The following is a 23663-nucleotide window of genomic DNA, read 5'->3' on the forward strand; positions in this document are numbered from 1 at the left end:
CGATGAGTCATAAACTATCCCCACCCTCCCTGCACAACCTGAGGTGGGGCCAGGGTCAGGAGTTGTAGACTTCCTCTAACTTGGGTCAGTGCGATCCAGCTCAGTGGTTGTTACAGGCCAGCCCACCTTGGTTCCTCTGTCACGCGCAATCCACCCCCTTCCCAACCAACCATCCCCACCCCTTACCTGTCCTGGGCACGAGATGTGTCAGCCACCACAACCCCACCTGTTGTTAAAGGTAACCCCCCCTACACCCAATCCCCCTGATTTATGCTGTGTGTCTGTCCATTCTACTCACACTCATCTGGGAATACTAGCTCTGGTCCAGGGCATGAGTGCGGCTCAGTGTTACAAGGCGCACTAATGCCCTGGACCAGAGCTAGGGAACAGGAATATTAACCTGACAGCCCTGCTCTTTTACACAGTTGTCCCATAATGTCAGTTTGCGCTGTGACTAACCAGGCTTCCAGCTGTGAGACGTCAGTCAGTCACTGGCAAGCTTTTTGCCGAGCAGCATGCGCCGTTCTCCCTTATGAAACACACTTAGTGGCAAGGTCAATGGATTTCTCTCCACAGTCCATTACAACCAATAGCAGTTGGTAGACATAGGGCGTAGACCCATTAGTGGTAGTGTCTTACACGATGAAAGGTAAATAATACTCACAACTGAGGCGAGGTTAGTATTGTTAACCCCCCCCCAACAACAACTGCTCTCCGGGTCCGACGATGTGGACGTCGATTAAGGCAGCTCCCCCCCTCACCTCTGATTCAGAGGGGTTGGTTTAAATGCGGAAGACACTTTTTCGGTTGAACGTATTCAGTTGTGCAGCTGACTAGGTATCCCCTTTCCTTCCTTTGTTAGTGAACTTTTCTATCACACAAGTTATCAGGATATATTAGGAAAGAATTGCTGTACCATAGATCTTACTCATAACAATTTCCAATAGTTGTCTCCCAGTACATACACTTGATCAGTTTAGGCCATGTAGTGCATATAATGAAATCCACTGGCATATAGTGTGGCTTTTTCATGAAGGGTTGGCGCAAAGTCCACACACACACTCACTTTCTCCCCTCACACGCTCGTGCTTTGTCTTTTAACTCCGCAAATTGCTTCCTCACGCAGATGTCACTTGTTGGTCATCTTGTCTTCATTTTTCATAGTCTGTCAGATGAAGATATTTTACTGCATTTGATAGGGTATTGGTAACATTTCTTGCTCTCTCTACCTTCTGAGTGTTCTGATTTGAGCTGTTTGCTAGTGTGAATGGTTGTTCTTCTTTGCCTATGTAAAATGGCTTTCGCTTTTCTCTGCTAACTCCTTGTAGGGGGCGGTATTCATCACGGTGTTTTGCCGGAGGGGGAGTTACCAACGGGTGGTAACGTGGGCGGACTAACTGAGCACACGCCACACTGGACGGGCAACACGCGAGGCTGTTCAGTACCCACATTACACTACGCTGAAGTTCACAATGCTCAGACTGACAGTGTGCCTGTGGCAGGGGCCACAGTAATTTAAAGCAAGGGAGGCAGTCTGACCTGGTCACAGAGCCCCAGGCCAAGACCTCTGATGAGGTTAAAGTGCCAGTGGCCAGGCAAACACATAAGTCCTCTGTAGATGCTTCAGCCAAACAGGGGACAGAGAAAGAATCAGCCCAGGACAGACTCAGGTGAGAATATGTATATTTTAGTAGACACTTTTATCCAGAGTGATTTTACACTAGTGAGTGCATACATTTTCATACTGGTTCCCAGGGGGAATCAAACCTACAACCCTGGCGTTGCAAGCACCGTGCTCGACCAACTGAGCTACACGGGACTACACTGTCAGGCCACGGCAACCCTTATATCATCAAATCATCCAAAGTAAAATGTCATCTTTTCCCCTCAAAGATTTTTGTTCCTGTTTTAAACAGTTTTTTTAATCGATCTTGAAATGTGAATATTTTTTATCACTTTGTTTAGAAGGTAGAAGACTATTTTGAACAAAATTATCTGCCACTGTAATATTAGTATAGTGGTCACAGTTTGAACGTATGTGGTTCTACTGTAATATTCACAGGTAAATAATTAAAACAATATTTATAGTGAAAGTATTCAACTGGTAAAATTCTGTTTTTATCCTGAGGTAAGTTTCCATAACAGCTTTCACAGGTTTAACTACACCATCGCGTGGCCTTTCAGGCGATCTACTGGCCACCTCTAGCACAGGGCTGCCCCACACACACACAGGGGGGCTTTTGTTCCTCCCTCCACACCCTCAGTGTTCAGGCACTGTGCTGACCACCTCTCAACTTACTGTAGCCTGGCTGGCTCACACACACTCTGGGCTCTTTTGGCCCACCGTCACCTTGGGAGATCAGTGCACATGAACACACAGGCACTGCGACATAGCTGGAGCTAGCCTATCACAGCTTGTCTCTGAAGAGGGTCAGCCAATCACAAGACAGAAATGGACACCCATGACCTGAGACCTTTTTGGTAGTGTACTTCCAAGTCAGATTCTTCGCCATACCCCCACCCCCAAATTATGGAGAACGCCATGTCCATGTGACTGTGTGACAGGTTAATTTATTATATGTAATATTATCCAGTCAGCTGTATGCGCTCCCTCTATCGAAGACCAGCCACTGAGGTCATATGTGTCCTCACAGCTCCTGTGGCTAAAATATTTTTTTAATATTCCAGGTCCCTGAAATGTGTGTCCCCATAATGTTGTCAATGTGTTATGACATAGTGTCTAGTTGAACCATATCTTAAGGTGAAAGGTTATCTTACAAGAAGTATATGTGACACAAACTGTATGGCATTAGCTGTTGTACCTTAATAATGTTAACTGACATTTAAAGAACTTTGAACCAACCCACTGGGCCCACACTGGTTGAATCAATGCTGTTTAATTTCAATGAAATTACGTGGAACCAACGTTGAATTGACGTCTGTGCCCAGTGGACTGTTCAGAAATGCACAAGGGAATGAGTGCCCAATACTTGCTCTAAGAAAAGAGAATGTTAGCAGGTCTAAGTGATGGAAGACTGAAGCTCAACCAAGAGCATTAAGCTTCCGTCTCCCATGACTTCATAGTGTCAGAGTTCACACAGCATGATGCTAACTGGAGTCCTCTGCTGTTCCAGCGTCCCCTACTCCACCCTATGGCATCAGCATTCTGGAGTGCGTGCGGGACTCTATGGTGTTGGCCTGGAAGCAGCCCACCTTCATCGGAGGTGCTGACATCACCGGCTACTTCGTGGACTACCGTGAGGTCATCAATGGGGTGCCAGGGAAGTGGCACGAGGCCAATGTCAAGGCTGTTAGCGACCGAGCCTACCGAGTGAGTCAGCCATTCTGCTTCTTTGGGATTTCGCTACCCTCTTTAACCTGAATTTTCAGCCACCTTTTGTCATATCGGGAGAAAAGGGAGAATTATTTTTCACTGTCTGTCCAGGTGTCTGACTTGAAGGAGAACAGGAAGTACCAGTTCCAAGTGCGCGCTGCCAACATGGCAGGCGTGGGCATCCCGTCTCTGCCCAGTGAGACGTTTATCTGCGAGGAGTGGACCATTGCTGTGCCAGGTGTGTAGTGCCAATAACATTCACTCGCAAACCTGAGCAAGTATGATAATTACACTTTAACATATAACAATTTAATAACACATCACAGTACAAGTTATACCTCAAAGATGTGTGTAAAAAAAAATATATATATATTTGACTTGTATTATAACCTTTTGTGGTAATGGTCTGTTGAAGCTTGCATGCACAGGGACATTATTTATGTACATTGCCATGTCTATGTCTGCGTCCCAAATGGCAGCCCTATGGCCCCTGGTCAAAAGTAGTGCACTACAAAGGGAATAGGGTGCGAGTTGGGACACTAGCCTATGTTGTGTCCGTGTTCTTCAACTCTGAAACGAATTACCCCTAATTTCCCACAGGACCTCCCCATGATCTGCAGGTGACAGAGGTGCGCGCCAACACTCTGGTGTTGCTCTTTAAGCCACCAGTGTACCAGGGCCGTGACCCAGTCAACGGATTCTACATTGACATTAAGGAGGCTGATGCTGAGGAGGAGGCCTGGAGAGGAGTCAATGAGAAGGCTATCTCCACTAACTACATGAAGGTCAGGACCCTATCCACTCCAATCGCTCCCGGGTAAAGTTTCCCCTGTAACAGATTTAGGATCAGCTTCCCCCTCCTCCAATACTAACCTTAGCCATTAGTGTTGAAAATGCAAAATTGACCCAGGATCAGCGTCTAGGGGCAACTACACCATTTCTATCCACTTAGTCAATCGTACCATTGAGCAGACATTCTAATTCAAAATGTGAATCCAGATTGTGTGATGCAATATGGGTGACATAGTCTACTTGTAAATAGGATGTGATTGGTGGAGGTGTTTGTCAGGGATTTTCAACACTACTGCTTTCGTATGTGAAAAAGTTTGTCTCAGTAGTAACATATTTGATGTATGTGACTAACATGTCTATAATGTGACTCTTTCATGAACAGATTAAGGTTCTAAAGGAGGGGGAGACCTATGTGTTCCGTGTGCGTGCTCAGAACAAGGCAGGTGTAGGAAAGGCCTCTGAGCCCACAGAACCAGTCCTGGCTGAAACCAAACCAGGTAGGACCATGTTAAAGACCCCTCAACAGAGCAGGTGGGGGAGAGGGATGGACAGAGAATTACATTGTTATACCAGTAAAGTCATACCTTTTAAGTAATCCTGCACCTTTGCATATTTGTGTATTTTGAGTCTCCAGCCATATTTGATTCTTGCTGTGTTCTCTCTCAGGCACTACAGAGATTGTTGTGGACATTGATGATGATGGAGTGATCTCCATGAACTTTGCCTGCTCAAACCTGACTCCAGACTCCAAATTCGTGTGGTCCAAGAACTACAAAGAGATCACTGACGAAACCCGCATTACTGTGGTGACCAGTGGGGAGAAGTGTGTGTGTGTGCGTCTGTGTGTGTGTGCGTGAAAGTTAATAAGGTTTGCTAACGTTTCTACAGTAGCCTGTGTTAATTGTATCCCCTCAGGTCCAAGGCCATCTTTAACATGCCTGCTGAGGATGACATCGGCATTTACTCTTGTGCCGTCACCCACACCAATGGCGAATCCTCCAGCTACACCCTCTCAGCAGAGGGTGAGTCCCACTGTGTGTCCGCGGTACTGTAACACTGTCCACGTTATCACTTTGGAAGCTAACTTAGCAGGCTAAGAGGGTTAGCAGAGCTCCATTGCTCCTGGTTTAATTTCTACATTCTAGTCTCTGATTTTAATCTTTGTGTCCTTTTTTTGACAGAGTTGAAAAAACTGCTGGAGATCAGCCATGACCACAAATTCCCCAGTAAGTAACATATTGTTACCGATGTTCTCAACTTGTTACCGATGTTCCTCCGTCCCTGCTCTCACGTACTGTTGCACTTTCCTTCTTTTTCCCCCTCCAGTTATTCCCTTGAAGACCGAGCTGGCTGTGGAGCTGCAGGAGAAGGGCAGAGTTCGCTTCTGGCTGCAGGCTGAGAAGATCTCTGCTAATGGCAAAATACAATATGTGTTTAACGACAACACCCTCTCCCAGGGAGAGGTAGGTAGGCACGCTTTGGGACTGAAATAAAAAATACTCTCCGACATGCTTGTAAAAGAGGTCTTCTGACCTCAGACTTCTTGGATGGATAAATAAATAAATGGAATGAAAACTACTGTAATTGATGTTGTTCAGGTAAAGTATAGTTGACTGTCTATGGCCTTTGCTTTTCAGAAATACAAGATGAACTTTAACAAGGACACGGGTGTGATTGAGATGATCATGGAGTCTCTGCTCCAAGAGGACGAGGGAACCTTCACCTTCCAGCTGCAGGATGGCAAAGCCACTAACCAGTCCAGCCTGGTGCTGATCGGAGAAGGTAGGATTAACTCCGGCTGTCCTTATCTCCTCCTCCAATCACCTTCCATCATTCTCACTCTCGCCTGAGAGTGCCAGTTTGTGTTATCATGCCAACTCCTTGTCACTCATTGTCATGGCTTGACAAGTACAGCAATGGAGTAGGCAATAGCACAGACAGATCTGGGACCAGGCTATCACCCCTCTGTAATAAAGAAGGAAAGAAACAAGCCTCACTATGATCAGAAGTTAGATCTTAACATATTCCACTAGGGGGCAGTGAAAGATTACTGTGAATGAACTACATACAAATGTATGAAAAATGTATTTGTTTAAATAATATCCACGTCAATGTACATAACACATCGTAGTAACTATATTACAAGAAAGATTAATATGATTTTAGATACAGTTTTGTTTCCTTTTCCCAGTGTTCAAACAGCTGCAGAAGGAGTCTGAGTTCATGTGCAAAGAGTGGCACAGAAAGCAAGGTATGGGATTTTTCTTTTAATTTAGAAAATAGAATAGCGGTATGTTATGACACAATATTGGAGACTACTGAATAGTTCCTGCTTTGTTTTTCTTTTGCAGGTCCTCATTTGGTTGAGTACTTGAGTTACGAAGTGACCCCAGAATGCTGTGTGTTCCTGAAGTGCAAGGTAGGAGAAGAACACACAAAGTGAAGTATGGGTTTTATGAAAATAGATCAGCTCAGCTCTCAACTTTGCAGATGAGTTGGTTTTACCAGTGTGCAGCCGGACAACATCCTGAACATTTATAGGTGTCTCTCACCTCCCGCAGGTTGGAAACGTAAAGAAGGAGACCGTTGCATTGTGGTACAAGGATGGGCGGGAGGTCAAGGGAGACGGGAATCTCACCTTCACAGAGGGAGTGCTCAACCTGGAGATTGCTCAGGTGAGAGGAATTCTAAAGTTGTTTCATGCACCTCGTACATGACAAATTACAGGGACTGTAAGACCATACTGCACAACACCTGGATTTACAGCTTAGAGAGTATTGCTTTGCAGATTTCTGTATACTATTTGAATGGCTCTTGTGTACATTATAGGCTAGATAAAGGTTGGAAAATATATATTTCAATGATTACACGGCACATGTAGTAACATACTATGTATTGAATGTTTAGTGGTGTGTTATACAAACATTATGTGTTGTTCATTTGCAATACTGTATGTAACTATGAAACTACATCATCATTGCACATCTCTGTTCATATATCATAAATACTGTATATGTTCCTCACACCTCATGGATACTATCTTCTGGCTACAAGATTAATTGGTGGTAACTTGAGCATAAGGTGGTCTAAAGAGGTTGTGACCCTGTGAAAAGTTATTTTACAGTCATCTTAAATGTCTTTATACAATAGCCTAATATGTCACTCTCAACATTTCCCTCGTTTCCAATCCCAGCATCGAACCCAACCCTATGAGGGGCTAGCTATGTGTTCTATGGACGATAATGCATGACGTGGAAGGTGAAGCATTATTTTCCAGAGAACGTATAGAGCCCCGAGTTGATTATACCACACTATAATGTAACACATTTGCTGCTAGAAATGTGTTCAACATCCACTGAAGTAGCTAGCAATTTTACGAGATAGCTACAGTAGTTGCCTTTGTAACCCGAACAAACAGACTTGTTAGTTTAGCTAACCAAATCGTCTGTCCTTGCTGTAGAGGGGTTGGCTGACAGTCACAGAAATGATGCGTGCCTGTGGTGTTATGATACTGAACGGTCAGATAGCGAGCAACAATGACAAGAAGCTGCCATGTGGGGAATCGTATGTGGCTCGTTTCAGCTCGTTGTATCTTGTTATTGCTACCATGTCTTGTTTTGACTCATGCCATGTTTATGCTAATAATATGGAAGAGATTCATGACTGTAGCTAGTTAACCAAAAACCATAACAATGTATTTGAGACAACAAGCGCAAATGTATTTATGTTTTCGATAAACGTTTGGAGAAGAAAAAGAGTTTACATGTCAACAATCTAAGCCAACGCAGTCGGTTTTTTTGCGATACAACCAACCCGTCTATTATGAAAATTGAATTCAACAATATAACAATTATTGATCATAACATCTTCAGAAATCAGCGATTCTGACAGCTTTTGGGGCACATTCTTACCACAGTTCTGTAAATAAGTTAACATCCTTATACAGTACCAGTCAAATGTTTGGACACACCTACTCATTCCAGGGTTTTTCTTTTATTTTTACTATTTTCTACATTGTACAATAATAGTGAAGACATCAAAACTGAAATAACACATAGAATCATGTAGTAACCAACAAAATCTAAATAAATTTGACATTCTTCAAAGTAGCCACCCTTTGCCTTGATGACACCATCACACCTCTTCCTCCATGCTTTACGGTGGGAACCACACTTGCGGAGATAATCCGTTCACCTACTCTGCGTCTCACAAAGACACGGCAGTTGGAACCAAAAATCTCACATTTTGACTAATCAGACTAAAGGACAGATTTCCACTAGTCTAATGTCCATTGCTCGTGTTTCTTGGCCCAAGTAAGTCTCTCCTTCTTATTGGTGTCCTTTAGTAGTGGTTTCCTTACAGCAAATAGACCATGAAGGCCTGACTCACACAGTCTCCTCTGAACAGTTGATGATGTGTCTGATACTTGAACTCTGTGAAGGATTTATTTGGGCTGCAATCTGAGGTGCAGTTACAGTAACTCTATTGAACTTATCCTCCTGAAGTAGAGGTAACTCTGGGTCTTGCTTTCCTGTGGCGCTCCTCATGAGAGCCAGTTTCATCATTGCGCTTCATGGTTTTTGCTACTGCATTTGAAGAAATTTTCAGAGTTCTTCATTTTCCCAGTTGACTGACCTTCATGTCTTAAAGTAATGATGGACTGTCGTTTGTCTTTGATTATTTGAGCTGTTCTTGCCGTAATAGGGCTATCTTCTGTATACCACCCCTACCTTGTCACAACACAACTGATTGTCTCAAGTGCATTAGGAAAGAAGGAAAGAAATTCCACAAATTAACTTTTAACAAGACACATCTGTTAATTGAAATGCATTCCAGGTGACTACCTCATGAAGCTGGTTGTGAGAATGCCAAAAGTGCAAAGCTGTCATCAAGGCAAAGGGTGGCTAGTTATATTTTGATTTGTTTAACACTTTTTTGTTACTATATGATTCCATTTGTTATTTCATAGTTTTGATGTCTTCACTATTATTATACAATGTAGAAAATAGTAAAAATAAAGAAAACCCTGGAATGAGTATGTGTTCTGAAACTTTTGACCATGTGTGTGTGTGCTTCTAAAAGCCAATGAGGAGATGGGAGAGGCAGGACTTTCACTGCATTTAGCGTCACAATTAGAACTGACTTCTAGTTTAGAGCTTGGCAACACAGATGCTCGTTGGAGCGCGCGAGCAGTGTGGGTGCAATGATTGAATAATGTGTATGTGTACATTTATTTTGCAACGCTCGCACACGCAAAAGCACCAAGGACTTTTCACAAAACTGCATTCAGCAAATGACGGAATTGCGAGAGATGGCTATGTACTGTCCCACAAAATTGCTAAACATATCAAGCCATTCGCTGAGTGCAAGTTTATTAAAGAATGTTTAATTGACTCTGCAGCAATACTTTACCCCCACAAGAAAGAGCTGTTTGAAAAATGTTTCCCTGTCAAGATGAACAGTGACACAGCGCGTTGAGGACATCGCAGAGAATATGGAACAACAGTTGAAAGACAAGTCAAAGAAAATCTCCTTGGCCCTGGAGACCGCAGACTTTGAAATTACAGAGGAGCTTGCTTCAGTGCAGTCACTGAACAGCACAACCACAGGGAAATATTTATTGGAGGAGGTTCATATAAGTGTGTGGCAAAGCTGGGACTGAGTTTTGAAAAGTTATCCAGTGTGACCACTGACGGGTGCCCAAACTTGACAGGGAAAAAAACATTGGCCATTTGAAAAGGATACAAGATCAGGTAGCTGAGCTGAACCCAGATAGATCAGTAAAGTATGTTCCTGCATTGCATTATTCATGAGGAGGTGCTCTGTAAATGTGTTCTGAAAATGAGCCATGTTGTGGATACAGTCACTAAAGTGGCAAAATCTTTCAACCACAGGCAGTTTGTCTCTCTGTTGGAAGAGGCAGTCGGGCCATGCAGATCTCCCCTACCACAGAAATGTGAGATGGCTGAGTTTGGGGAAGGTCCTTAAAAGGGTGTAGGAGTTTTGCAAATGATAGGAAAATATGTGGATTTCCCTCAACTGCTAGATAAAGAATGGCTGATTTTGCCTTCACCGTGGACATCGTGGCCCTCATGAATAAACTGAATTCCAAACTACAAGGGAAGGGCCTTTTTGCACTTCAGATGTACAGCCTTGTCAAAGCCTTCAAGGGAAAATTACTCCTCCTGACCCGCCAAGTAGAAGCCAACAATCTCACCCACCTTCCGACACTACTAGTCTGTTCCCTATCAGATGACCAGCGGGAGAAATATACATCGCTGCTGCGTGCTTTGAACGGTGAGTTTTCTCATCGTTTTGAGGATTTCGAAGTGGTGGAAAATGACATGCTGTTGGTTTCCTCTCCTTTCACCTTCAATGTGGATAATGCTCCCACTGACCTGCAACTTGAGCTGATCGTTCTTCAGTCGTATTCAGTGATTGGAGAACTATTCAAAACAATATCACTGAGGTTCTATGCATCTCTTGATGAACAAAACTTTCCAAAGATTGAGTCATGCTCAGAAGATGTTTGCACCAACCTATGTATGTGAGCAGACATTTTTCTGTGATGAAATATAAGTCAAGGCACAGATCATCTCTTACTGACTCTCACATCTCAGCAATCCTGCGCATAGCGACGTCAGAAACTATACCTGACTTCACTGCTCTAGACAATGCCCATCAGAGACTTCACTCCTCACACTGATTGACTAGTTTAAATGTAATGTTGAGTTCTCCCTTTCTTGTGTTTTTGTGTAAACCCGTTAACAAGAGTTCTGTCGGTGGTGCTGAATGCACAGTGTACTTTTCCCTCTGTGTAGTTCATTGCATGTTTAATAACGAAAATACCTACCGAAAGGAGAACATGGATGTGGTTTATTTCTGTGCATGTTCAAAAAGTAAAATAAGTAGCATATCTGGACATGATTTACAGTAGATATATCTGTCAACAGTCATGCACATTATGTATAATCATGTAATATGATTCTGGCCCGCGATGGCAAAAATATATTCTAATGTGGCCTTCCATGGAAAATAATTGACCAGCGCTGCCAAAAGTGGTCATTCTGCCATCTTCTTGTTTTTTTTTGTTATGAGAATGCTTTTTTTGCTTTTGCGTCCTATAAATGTGTGTCCTGCAGCACCCATAGCAGGGGAGAAAAGCTTGTCTTTTCACTTGAGATTTTCATTTTTTTCCTTCACAAAAAATGGTGGCTGTGCATTTCTTTAGATGTGTGTCTCAAACCTAGCCTTCTCTTATAGATCTCAAAGAAGGATGCCGGTGTCTATGAGATTGTTATGAAGGATGACAGAGGGAAGGACACATCTACGTTGAATCTGACAGAACAAGGTGACTAAACCCTCAAAGCCATACCTCATTGTCTGTACAGTAACGCCACAGGTCTGTCATTTTTACAAAGTTATATTATTGTCACATTTCTGTTCTCCAGGTTTCAGAGACTTGATGAATGAAATGTTCAGTCACATCGGTAAGTACATGTTTCACTGTAGTAGTAGAAGCGTCATCTTAAGTTTTACTTGTCTTCAAAACATCCCTGAAGTGTCCCTCTGTAAAGTTGAGCTGTGTAACATTGCACTGTGTAACATCTTTGTAACCTCCGCTAGCCAACTCCTCCACCGCACTGAAGATCCAGAGCACAGAGGAGGGCATCAGATTGTACTCCTTTGTCAGCTACTACAATGAAGCGCTTCAGGTTACCTGGCACCACAAGTGTGTACTCTCCTTACTGCTGTGTGTCGGTGGTGAGAGGAGCTACAGGAGGACGGCCTCATTTTAATGTCTGGAATGGATTAATTGAAACGGAGTCCAACGTGGTTCCCATATGTTTGATTCTGTTCTATTAAGTCCATGCCAGCCATTACAATGAGCCCAACCTCCTATAGCTCAACCCACCAGCCTCTGGTGTGTGTGCATGTAGCACAAAAAAACTTACTACTCAGCCTGAAGTGTCCCCACTTGCACTGACAAATAGCTAGCTTTTCGGTGGCGCCGACTTGGTAAGACGCTTCGGGATGTCGGTCACGTGTGCTAGCAAGGCAGAGGTCCTGGGTTTCGAGCCTCGGTGTGAGGTGAATCAGGAGGAAACGGTACTCGCTAAGCAAACCGTGTGAAGCCCGTTACAGATGTCAGTTACAGATGGTGCCGTGACCCGGATCTGCAGTTGTGCTCAGCTCAACACTGGGGCCGCTGTGTTGTAAGTTTGGGGGTTGAATGTAGTGTATGGAGATGTTTTGAAATGTACTCCTCAGCCTGAAGTGTCCCCACTAGCGCTGCAGAATAGCGAGCTTTTTGATGGTGCTGACCGCTAAGACGCTTCGGGAGGCCGGTCACGTGTCCAAGCAAGGCAGCGGTCCTGGGTTTGAGCCTCGGTGTGAGCCGAAATCAGGAGGAAGCAGTACTCGCTAAGCAAACAGCGTGAAGTCCGTTACGAGCGTGTGTCTGCATGTAAATGTATCTGTCAGGTGTGTGTCGTCTGATGCAGCCTATATGTGTGTAAGTCAGTGACCTGTTTTCCTCTCTCGTAGGGATTCAGCGATAGCCTTCACAGACCGCATTAAGAGTGGTGTGGTAGGAGAGCAGCTGTGGCTACAGATCACAGAGCCCACAGAGAAAGACAAGGGCAAATATGCCATTGAGTTCCATGATGGGAAGGGCGGTCTGAAGAGGACTGTGGAGTTGGCCGGCCAGGGTGAGACTACATCTGCTTCCCAAATCGCACCCTATATTCCCTATATAGTGCTCTAATTTTGACAAGGGCCCATATAAGGCTGTGGTCAAAAGTAGTGCACTATGTTGGGAAAAGGGTGCCATTTGGGATGCGGCCTACATCTACTTTTGAATTGGGCAGCTTCCCATTACACCAATGCTTTGATAGGCTTACTAACCTCTCTTTTTGTATTGCAGCATTTGATGACGCATATGCTGAGTTCCAGAGGCTCAAGTAAGTGACCTAAAATTTGTGGATTTTTGTACATAAAAAAAAATAGGCTTACACAAAGTGTATATATATCTACACGTTGTGGACGTGTCAGTAAATACTGGCCTTCTTTTCATGTAAATGCTATTTTTGGTGTTCCTCCCTGTTTGCCCAGCCACTCTCGCTTTGCATGTACTGTTTAAATAGCAGACAGTCTCTGACAGGACTTGAGGAAGGGAAGTAGGTAGACAGATGAAGTCTTTACTTAGACACGCTTCCTGGCTCCAAACACATTCTCTGCATTTGTTTCTCTTACCTTTGTTCTTCAATTTGTTCTGTCTCTTCCACTGTCAGAGCGGCCGCAATTGCAGAGAGAAGTAAGTTCTCACTCGCTCTGTCACACACACACACACACACACACACATACCTCAACTTTTAAAAATGTTATTATAAGATGGGGATGAGAGGACTGCTTACTGTATTTTAGTGGGTACTGATATTTTCAAACTGATCTGAGCTCAGTGGCCTAATTTGGTGCTCCTTTTTTCAGATCGTGCTCGAGTGGCGGGAGGCCTGCCTGATGTTGTCACCATACAGGAGTTCAAGGTAACCATGTCTGGATGGATCTGTATCTGTCTATGCATGTCTACAGTCCCAAACTGGCCATGTGGGCTTGATAGTGTATGACACTACTATGGCTGCATCTGAAATGGTACCTGTAATAGGGATTTTCAAAGTGAATAAAAGAGCAGAACAATCACAGATAGTCAATCAAAATCAATCTGGTTTAATACAAGTTGCGACAGGGAGGGACCTCCAGAACAGAAGCAGAGAAAATGTCTAGTGGGCCCTCTCTGAGAAGGCCCTTATATATTAATCACACAGCACCAAATGTTCTGTAAACACCAGCCTGTCAGGCTTGTAGGAAATCATAACATCAGGTGATACAGAATCACACAGTGTCACAGATACATTATCAGTGTGTCCTCGAATCTAGTCTGGTGTCAAACTTTAAACATAACTTTCAACACTGGCAGACATTTGATACTGGCAGTTAAACAGGTCAATACTTAGTATCAACAGATAATTATAGACTAACGGGCGTAAATTAAGGAATTATAACTACTGTCGTTACTGCAGTTGAATAGCATTTATCTTGATGAAACTACGCTGGCGAGTAAATAATCCTCCTCTACGCTCTGTTCTATTGGCGAATGTACAATCACTGGAGAACAAACTGGACGATCTCCGTTCGAGACTATCCTAACAATGTGACCTGAAGAACTGTAATATCCTATGTTTCTCTGATATTTGGCTGAATAAAAACATGGATAATATTCTAGCTGGTTATTCTATGCATCGGCAGGGCAGAACGGCAGCGTCGGGTAAGCTCAAGGGGAGTGGTGTGGGTCTCTTTGTTAACAGCTGGTGCGCAATATTTAATATTAAGGAAGTCTCAAGGTTCTGCTCGCCTGAGTTAGAATGCCTCATGATAAGCTGTAGACCATACTATTTACTAAGAGTTTTCATCCATATTTTTTGTAGCTGTCTATTTACCAACACAAACCAATGCTGGCATTAAGGCCGCACTCAACGAGCTGTAAATAAGCAAACCACAAAATGCTAATCCAGAGGCGGCACTCCTAGTGGCCGGTGATTTTAATGCAGAAAAACTGAAATCTGTCAACTCATTTCTACTGGCATGTCACCTGTGCAACTAGAGGCGGGAAAAAACTCCTTTACTCCAGACACACATACAAAGCTCTCCCTCGTCCTCCATTTGGTAAATCTGACCATAATTCTATCTTCATGATTCCTGCATACAAGCAAAAACTCAAACAGGAATTACCAGTGATGCGCTCAATACGGATGTGGTCCGATGAAGCGGATGCTAAGCTACAGGACTGTTTCGCTAGCACAGACTGGAATATGTTCCGTGACTCATTTGATGGCATTGAGGAGTTTACCACATTAATAAGTGCATCGACGACATTGTCCCCACGGCGTACATATCCCAACCAAAAGCCATGGATTACAGGCAACATCCGCACTGAGCTAAAGGCTAGAGCTGCCTCTTTCAAGGAGAACCCTTCGATGAACCATCAAACATATATACAGGACTAAGATTGAATCCTACTACACCGACTCTTACGCTCGTCAGATGTGGCAGGGCTTGCAAACTATCATTACAAAGGGAAAAACTAGCCGCGAGTTGCCCAGTGACACAAGCCTACCAGATGAGCGGAATGTGTTCTATGCTCGCTTCGAGGCAAGCAACATTCAACCATACATGAGAACACCAGCTGTTCCAGACGACTGTGTGATCACGCTCGCCGTAGCCGATGTAAGACGGATTACCAGGCCGCAAACTCGGAGCATGCTGGCAAGTGTCTTCACTGACATTTTCAGCCTCTCCCTGACCCAGTCTGTAATACCTACATGTTTCAAGCAGACCACCATAGTGCCCAAGTAACCTGCCTAGATGACTAATGCCCCGTAGCACTCACCTCAGTAGCCATGAAGTGCTTTGAAAGGCCGGTCATGGCTCACATCAACACCATCATCCCGGAAACCCTAGACCCACTCCAATTCGCATACAGCCGCAACCGATCCATAGATGACCTCAATCGCACTCCACACTGTCCTTTCCCACTTGGACAAAAGGAACACCTACACTACTGTTCAAAAGTTTGGGGTCACTTAGAAATGTCCTTGTTTTTGAAAGAAAAGCAAATTTTTTTTGTCCATTTTAAAATAACATCAAATTGATCAGAAATACAGTGTACATATTGTTAATGTTGTAAATGACTATTGTAGCTGGAAATGGCAGATTTTTAATGGAATATCTACATAGAAGTACAGAGGCCCATTATCAGCAACCATCACTCCTGTGTTCCAATGGCACGTTGTGTTAGCTAATCCAAGTTTATAATTTTTAAAGGCTAATTGATCATTTGAAAACCCTTTTGCAATTATGTTAGCACAGCTGAAAACTGTTGTGCTGATGAAGGAAGCAATAAAGGAAGCAATAAAACTGGCCTTCTTTAGACTAGTTGAGTGTCTAGTGCATCAGCATTTGTGGGTTCGATTACAGGCTCAAAATGGCCAGAAACAAAGCCCTTTCTTCTGAAACTCGTCAGTCTATTGTTCTGAGAAATGAAGGCTATTCCATGAGAGAAATTGAAGATCTCGTAGAACACTGGGTACTACTCCCTTCACAGGACAGAGCAAAGCGCCTCTAACCAGAATAAAAGAGGAGTGGGAGGCCCTGGTGCACAACTGAGCAAGATGACAAGTACATTAGAGTGTCTAGTTTGAGAAACAGACGTCTCACAAGTCCTCAACTGAAAAAAAAGACATCTCAGACTGGGCAATAAGAAGAAAGACTGGGCAATAAGAAGAAAAGATTAAGATGGGCAAAGGAACACACTATATTTTTGACAAATCTTATTTATTTATTTTTAAGTAAAAAAAATATGTACTTTTTGAGTAAAATGGCATTAAAGTAACAGTACTTCTACTTGAGTAGAATATTTCAGTGTGTGCATCTCCCCGCACATACAATCATGTTTACTACATATCAAATATAGGAAAAGGATAACTCAAATAATTTCCCATTACAGTACCCTAGTATTCCCTACATAGTGCACTACATTTGATCAGAGCTTTTGTCAAAAGTAGTGCACTATAGAGGGAATAGGGTGCCATTTCGGACGTACCCTACTGTATATGTATGTGATCCATAGACCATAAGGTGTGATCCCGTCCCTCTCTCTCCCTCCAGGCCCTGAACCTGACCTGTAACATTTCAGGCGACCCCATACCTGAGGTCGTCTGGCTGAAGAACGAGAGGGAGATTGTGTCGGACGACCACTACATCATGAAGTTCGAGTCGGGCAAGTACGCCAGCTTCACCATCACCACGGTGAACACTACAGACTCGGGCAAGTACAGCATCCTGGTGAAGAACAAGTACGGCACAGAGAGCGCAGACTTCACCATAAGTGTCTTCAGCCCCGACAGCAAGAAATAAGGGAGAAAGAAAGAAGGCCGGCCGGCAAGAAATAAGGGAGACCTCAATTGCGTAAATATAATGTATAAAAACAGATTGAGTCCTGAGCATTGGTTTGAGATGGTTTTTATGGTACTATACAAAGTATTTAACTCAAGTTTGAAAAGGTGTATCGTTTTACTCTGAGCATGAAATGTCCAAAGGTTCAGAGAGAAATCGGAGAAGAGTTGTTTCAGCATTTTATCTTTCAGAATGACAAAAAAAACATATACTATACTAACGGTCCAATCGTCCTTTATCTTGACACAACTATGAGTTTAGTTATACATTCATAGCATTTTCCCCATGTATTATAATTAAGGCTGTAAATCAGCTAACTCAGCTAACTTGTTTTGTAATTTAAGTGCACACATTTCTTTTTCACAACTAATCGCATTGTCTGAATGCGTTCAAAATACATTGAAAACATCCCCAATACATCACCTATACAGCTAAAAACAATGTGATGTCAAAACAAGTTGACATTTAGGTTAAAGAAAGTGTGCTTAATTCATCTACTTGATTTTGCATACTGTTACTTTTGGACAAAATCAAAGACAAAATCTTAATACAGCTCAATTTGAGCAAATTCAGAATTTGTGATTAATCACAGCAAATCCTAGAATAAATTCGATTCCATTTTTTTCATCGTTTGACAGCCCTAATTACAATATCCCACTGGGCACACACTGGTTGAATCAATGTTTCCACGCCACTTCAATGAAAATAAGTTGAACCAACATGCAACAGACATTAAATTGACGTCTGTGCCCAGTGGGATGTTGCTATAGCTGAAAAATATGAATTTACGTACTTAAAAGGCACGTAGACAGTTTGTTGATTCAAATTACTCAGTTGTGTTATTACATCACTCCTTCTGTCACTGTAGTGATTGACTCCACTTCCTTGAATTATGACACCACGCCTTCTGATTATGACATCACTTCCCCTGACAGTAGTGATTATGAAATCACTTCCTCTGTCCCATCTCACGAGAAGGGCTAATAAAATGGAGCATGCATTTCCTCACCACCTCTGTTTTCACTGCGTTGTTCCCTCTCTATGGCACCCCACTCTTCATTCTCCGTTCTCTTCACTCTTCTTCAGTCTCCTTTTCACCATTCACTCCTGGTCCCTTGTCTGATATTGTCTGTTGGTCATCTAGTCTCCGAAGGCCAAGAAGGCATCTATCGGGAACATACACACACACACTTCTCTTCTTACACTAGGGACTCAAACTCAACTCCTTGAGGACTGCACTCCTGCTGATTTTGTCTCATTTACACCTGGGCAATCGGGTGTGTTGATACTGCCGATGTGTGGCCCTTGAGGACTTGAGCTTGACAACCCAGCTGCTTTATACCATATACTTTGTCTCGCAATACAATCAGCTAACTGTACCTTGTCTCTGTCCACACACACTTCCAGTGAGCACCACTCCTCTCATCACATTTCTCTGTACTGAGTGTTTGAAAGGTAAGCACAAATCACCTGAGTGACCCTCAGACACCCATCATGTTATTGTTCATTACATGTTTTCTCATCAAGGATTGACCACTAGTAGGACCTTACACTGCCTGTGTCCCAAATGGCACCCTATTCCTCATTCCTTTTACCAGAACTATGGGCCCTTGTCAAAAATAGTGCAATAAATAGGGAGTCATTTGGGAGGCAGACATTATACAGTGCATTCGGAAAGTATTCAGACCCCTTGACTTTTTCCATATTTTGTTATGTTAAAGCTTTGTTCTAAAATGGATTAAATGAAAAAAATTGCTCATCAATCTACAAACAATACTGCATAATGACAAAGCGAAAACCGATTTAGACCTGTATTTAAGAATAATAAAAAACAGGAAATGTAACATTTACATAAGTATTCAGACTTGAATTTGAGCTCCGGTGCATCCTAATTCCATTTATCATCCTTGAGATGTTTTTACAACTTGATTGGAGTCCACCTGTGGTACATTTAATTGATTGGACATGATTTGGAAAGTCACACACCTGTCTATATAAGGTCCCACAGTTGACAGTGCATGTCAGAGCAAAAACCTTCCAACAGGACAACGACCCTAGGCACACAGCCAAGATAATTCAGGTGTGGCTTCGGGACAAGTCTCTGAATGTCCAGGAGTGGCCCATTCAGAGCCGGGACTTTAACTCGATCGAAAATCTCTGGAGAGACCTGAAAACAGCTGTGTAGCGATGCTCCCCATCCAGCCTGACAGAGCTTGAGAGGATCTGCAGAGAAGAATGGGAGAAACTCCCCAAATACAGGTGTGCCAAGCGTCATACCCAAGAAGACTCAAGGCTGTAATCACTACCAAGCTGCTTATTTACTTATGTAAATCTTATATTTTTGTTTTTTACTTTTAATACATTTGCAAAAAATTCTAGATTGATGAGGGGGAAAAAACGATTTAATAGATTTTAGAATAATAACAAAATGTGGAAAAAGTCAAGGGGTCTGAATACTTTCTGAATACACTGTAAACTGCTATATAGGGTCTATGATATGATGCAACAGTGCTCCAAGCCCCCATGATAAAGGAAACGAACAACGTATCCGCATCTTACACACATGACCGTGTTATGAGTGCTGAATAGAAAAAGTCTAGCGTGGGTGTCTGTCTGGGCCACCAGAAAAGATGGATGGTAGAAACATATAATGCATTAAGTCACCAGAATATAATGAGAGCAGCCTGTCACATACCTCTAACATGTGGAGGGACCAGGATGTGGGTTAGCCAGTATGAACCAGATGACTATCGGTCTGAAACAAACATACCAGGGCCCGTATCCGTAAGGAGTCTGAGTAGGAGTGCTGATCTAAGATCAGGTCCCACCTGTTCATATTCATTATAGTCTGAAAGGCTAAACAAACTGATCCTATAGATCAGCACTCTGAGATGCTTTATGAATATAGGCCCAGGTTCCAGTCACTTATCTCTGTTGTATTCCTTTTTTTTTTTTTTTTTGCTGTAGGCATTTCTATGTGGTAGAAAAGGCTTCTCTCTGCTTTCAGACATGAGCTAAACTCGCTTCAAAAGATCTTTTAGTGTAATTACATTTGTATAAATCACATTAGGAATGTTTCAGTCTGGTAAGTAATCTCAAATGCAAACAAACTTGTCTTTGAAGCAGAGCACATTTGCAAACATGGCTTGATGAAATTGAACTTTTTATTCATGAGACAAGTTTTAAAAGTAGCTAGGGAAAATGTGTTTGCAAAGTGTGTGTGGTGTGTGTGTGCGCGTTAACCCTAAAACCTTTTCTATTTACCAGTTGATTTTAACAGAAGTCAAAGGGGACTTGGGAGTGACCTCCTTTTTGACTGATGCTGAAGGAAATGTGATCGTTGGTTCTAAATGTAGACCTACCACTTCATCAGAGAAGAAGGCAGTCAGTCACTGGGAAGAACATGCAGAAAAGAGAGGGTGATGAAACAACAATGTGTGCAAGAAAATACTTAACCTTATATCTAAGACAAAATACTTTTAATGTGAATAAATACGGATTTTAGGTTTTTGAACATTTAGTCCATAACGTTGCTTGGTCAGAAGTAGGCTACATGAAAAGTGCAGTGAAAAGAGTTAATATAACCATGTGTTAGTGTGGGTTTTCAGTGAATTTTTATTTGTTTTTTTCACCCCTTTTTTTCACCCCAATTGGTAGTAGTTAGTCTTGTCTCATCGCTGAAACTCCCATACGGACTCAGGAGAGGTGAAGGTCGAGAGCCATGCGTCCTCCGAAACACAACCCAACCAAGCTGCACTGCTTCTTGACACAATGCCCATCCAACCCGGAAGCCAGCCGCACCAATGTGTCAGAGGAAACACAGTACACTTGGCGACCTGGTCAGCGTGCACTGTGCCCGGCCCGCCATAGGAGTCGCTAGTGCGTGATGAGACAAGGATATCCCTGCCGGCCAAACCCTCCCTAACCCGGACGACGCTGGGCCAATTGTGCGCCGCCCCATGGGTCTCCCGGTCGCGGCCGGCTGTGACAGAGCCTGGACTCGAACCCAGAATCTCTGGTGGCACAGCTAGCACTGCGATGCAGTGCCTTAGACCACTGCGCCACCCGGAAGGCCCGGTTTTCAGTGAATTTATGGAAATCATGAAGCTCATCTGCATTCCTTAAGATCTGTAAATCGTACATCTGTAAATTGTCTCAACTGTGTAGACTAATTTCTTATCAGCCATGAGTCAGGCCTTATATAATCTCAGAATCCAGTACTGGTAAAACAGTCTGTCACAAGAGACTAAGGCTTATCTCACTACAATGTGTCAGTTTAGTTAAACACCTTCAGAAGAAGTGGAGAGAGCCTCATTGTCATGTTTATCCTTTTTGAGTCATACAGAAAGTATTCACCCCCTTGGCATTTTTCCTATTTTGTTGCCTTACAACCTGGAATTAAAATAGATTTTTGGGGGGTTTGTATCATTTGATTTACACAACATGTCTACTACTTTAAAGATGCAAAATATTTTTTATTGTGAAAAAAAACAAGAAATAAGACAAATTGAAAACTTGAGCGTGCATATCTATTCACCCCCCAAAGTCAATACTTTGTAGAGCCACCTTTTGCAGCAATCACAGCTGCAAGTATCTTGTGCCAAGCTTATAGAGACATACCACATCTAGCCACTGGGATTTTTGCTCATTCTTCAAGGAAAATTGCTCCAGCTCCTTCAAGTTGGATGGGTTCCGCTGTTTTACAGCAATCTTTAAGTCATACCACAGATTCTCAATTGGATTGAGGTCTGGGCTTTGATTAGGCCATTCCAAGACATTTAAATGTTTCCCCTTAAACCACTCGAGTGTTGCTTGAGCAGTATGCTTAGGGTCATTGTTCTGCTGGAATGTGAACCTCCGTCCCAGTCTCAAATCTCGAAGACTGAAACAGGTTTCCCTCAAGAATGTCCCTGTATTTAGCACCATCCATCATTCCTTCAATTCTAACCAGTTTCCCAGTCCCTGCCGATGGAAAAACATCCCCACAGCATGATGCTGCCGCCACCATATCCACTGTGGGGATGGGGTTCTCGGGGTGATGATAGGTGTTGGGTTTGTGCCAGACATAGCATTTTCCTTGATGGCCAAAAAGCTAAATTTTAGTCTCAACTGACCAGAGTACCTTCTTCCATATGTTTGGAGAGTCTCCCACATGTCTTTTGATGAACACCAAACGTGTTTGCTTATTTTTTTCTTGAAGCAATGTATTTTTCTCTGTCCACTTCTGTAAAGCACAGCTCCGTGGAGTGTACGCTCAAAGTGGTCCTATGGACAGATACTCCAATCTCCGCTGTGGCGCTTTGCAGCTCCTTCAGGGTTGTCTTTGGTCTCTTTGTTGCCTCTGATTAATGCCCTCCTTGCCTGGTCCGTGAGTTTTGGTGGGCGGCCCTCTCTTGGCAGGTTTGTTGTGGTGCCATATTCTTTCAATTTTTTATAATGGATTTAATGGTGCTCCGTGGGATGTTCAAAGTTTCTGATATTATTTATAACCTAACCCTGATCTGTACTTCTCCACAACTTTGTCCCTGACCTGTTTGGAGAGCTCATTGGTCTTCATGGTGCTGCTTCCTTGGTGGTGGCCCTTGCTTAGTGGTGTTGCAGACTCTGGGGCCTTTCAGAACAGGTGTATATCTATTGAGATCATGTGAAACTTAGATTGCACACAGGTGGACTTTAACTAATTGTGTGACTTTTGGTAAATGGTTGCACCAGATCTTATTTAGGGGCTTCATAGCAAAGGGGGTGAATACATATGCACGCACCACTTTTCCGTTTTAAAATATATATATATATATATACTTTTTTTTATAATATATATATATATATATATATATATATATATTTTTTTTTTTAAGTCATTTTTTTCCCACTTCACCAATTTGGACTATTTTGTGCATGTCCATTACATGAAATCCAAATAAAAATGTATTTATAATACAGGTTGTAATGCAACAACATAGGAAAAATGCCACGGGAGACTTTTGCAAGGCTGTCACGCCCTAACCGTAGAGAGCTTTTTATGTCTCTATTTTGGTTTGGTCAGGGAGTGATTTGGGTGGGCATTCTATGTTAATTTTCTATGTTTTGTATTTCTTTGTGTTTGGTCGGGTGTGGTTCTCAGAGGCAGCTGTCTATCGTTGTCTCTGATTGAGAATCATACTTACGCAGCTTTTTCCTACCTGTGTTTTGTGGGTAGTTATTTTCTGTTTAGTGTTTTGCACCTTACCAGGACTGTTTCGGGTTCATTTATCTTGTTGTTTTGTTATAGTGTTCTGTTCTAATAAAAAAACATGAACACTTACCCTGCTGCGCTTTGGTCCGACTACTCTTCTTCAGACGACGAAAACCGTTACAAAGGCACTGTAAACACTATCACAACAAGCTATGTTTGAAGTTAAGAAAATAGTTGAGTTGGGTTTTTCACCACCAAACTAGTTAAGTTGTTTTGAATGGATTTTTTGGTGATGGCAAAGAAGTCTTCTTATTGAGTAAGTGATTAAAAACATTAGTCATGACGCATTAGCTT

General features: G+C 42.8%; 1 protein-coding gene across 1 annotated transcript in view; it reads left to right on the plus strand.

Moving 5' to 3' along the window:
• The window catches only part of LOC129822759 (M-protein, striated muscle-like), a 41246-nt gene extending 23098 nt beyond the window's left edge, over window positions 1–18148 (plus strand). The window contains exons 18-37 of the mRNA XM_055881143.1: window positions 3135–3331; window positions 3446–3572; window positions 3935–4119; window positions 4509–4623; window positions 4793–4949; window positions 5042–5148; window positions 5308–5352; window positions 5453–5589; window positions 5764–5908; window positions 6318–6377; window positions 6478–6545; window positions 6688–6801; window positions 11390–11477; window positions 11578–11616; window positions 11753–11858; window positions 12674–12837; window positions 13053–13089; window positions 13420–13442; window positions 13616–13671; window positions 16850–18148. Coding sequence (XP_055737118.1) covers window positions 3135–3331; window positions 3446–3572; window positions 3935–4119; window positions 4509–4623; window positions 4793–4949; window positions 5042–5148; window positions 5308–5352; window positions 5453–5589; window positions 5764–5908; window positions 6318–6377; window positions 6478–6545; window positions 6688–6801; window positions 11390–11477; window positions 11578–11616; window positions 11753–11858; window positions 12674–12837; window positions 13053–13089; window positions 13420–13442; window positions 13616–13671; window positions 16850–17098 — 2219 coding nt within the window. The 3' untranslated portion in view covers window positions 17099–18148. The remainder of the gene's footprint in view (window positions 1–3134; window positions 3332–3445; window positions 3573–3934; window positions 4120–4508; window positions 4624–4792; window positions 4950–5041; window positions 5149–5307; window positions 5353–5452; window positions 5590–5763; window positions 5909–6317; window positions 6378–6477; window positions 6546–6687; window positions 6802–11389; window positions 11478–11577; window positions 11617–11752; window positions 11859–12673; window positions 12838–13052; window positions 13090–13419; window positions 13443–13615; window positions 13672–16849) is intronic.
• Window positions 18149–23663: the final 5515 nt, after the last annotated feature.

Source organism: Salvelinus fontinalis, chromosome 25 (genome assembly GCF_029448725.1).
Source record: "Salvelinus fontinalis isolate EN_2023a chromosome 25, ASM2944872v1, whole genome shotgun sequence".
NCBI lineage: Eukaryota > Metazoa > Chordata > Actinopteri > Salmoniformes > Salmonidae > Salvelinus > Salvelinus fontinalis.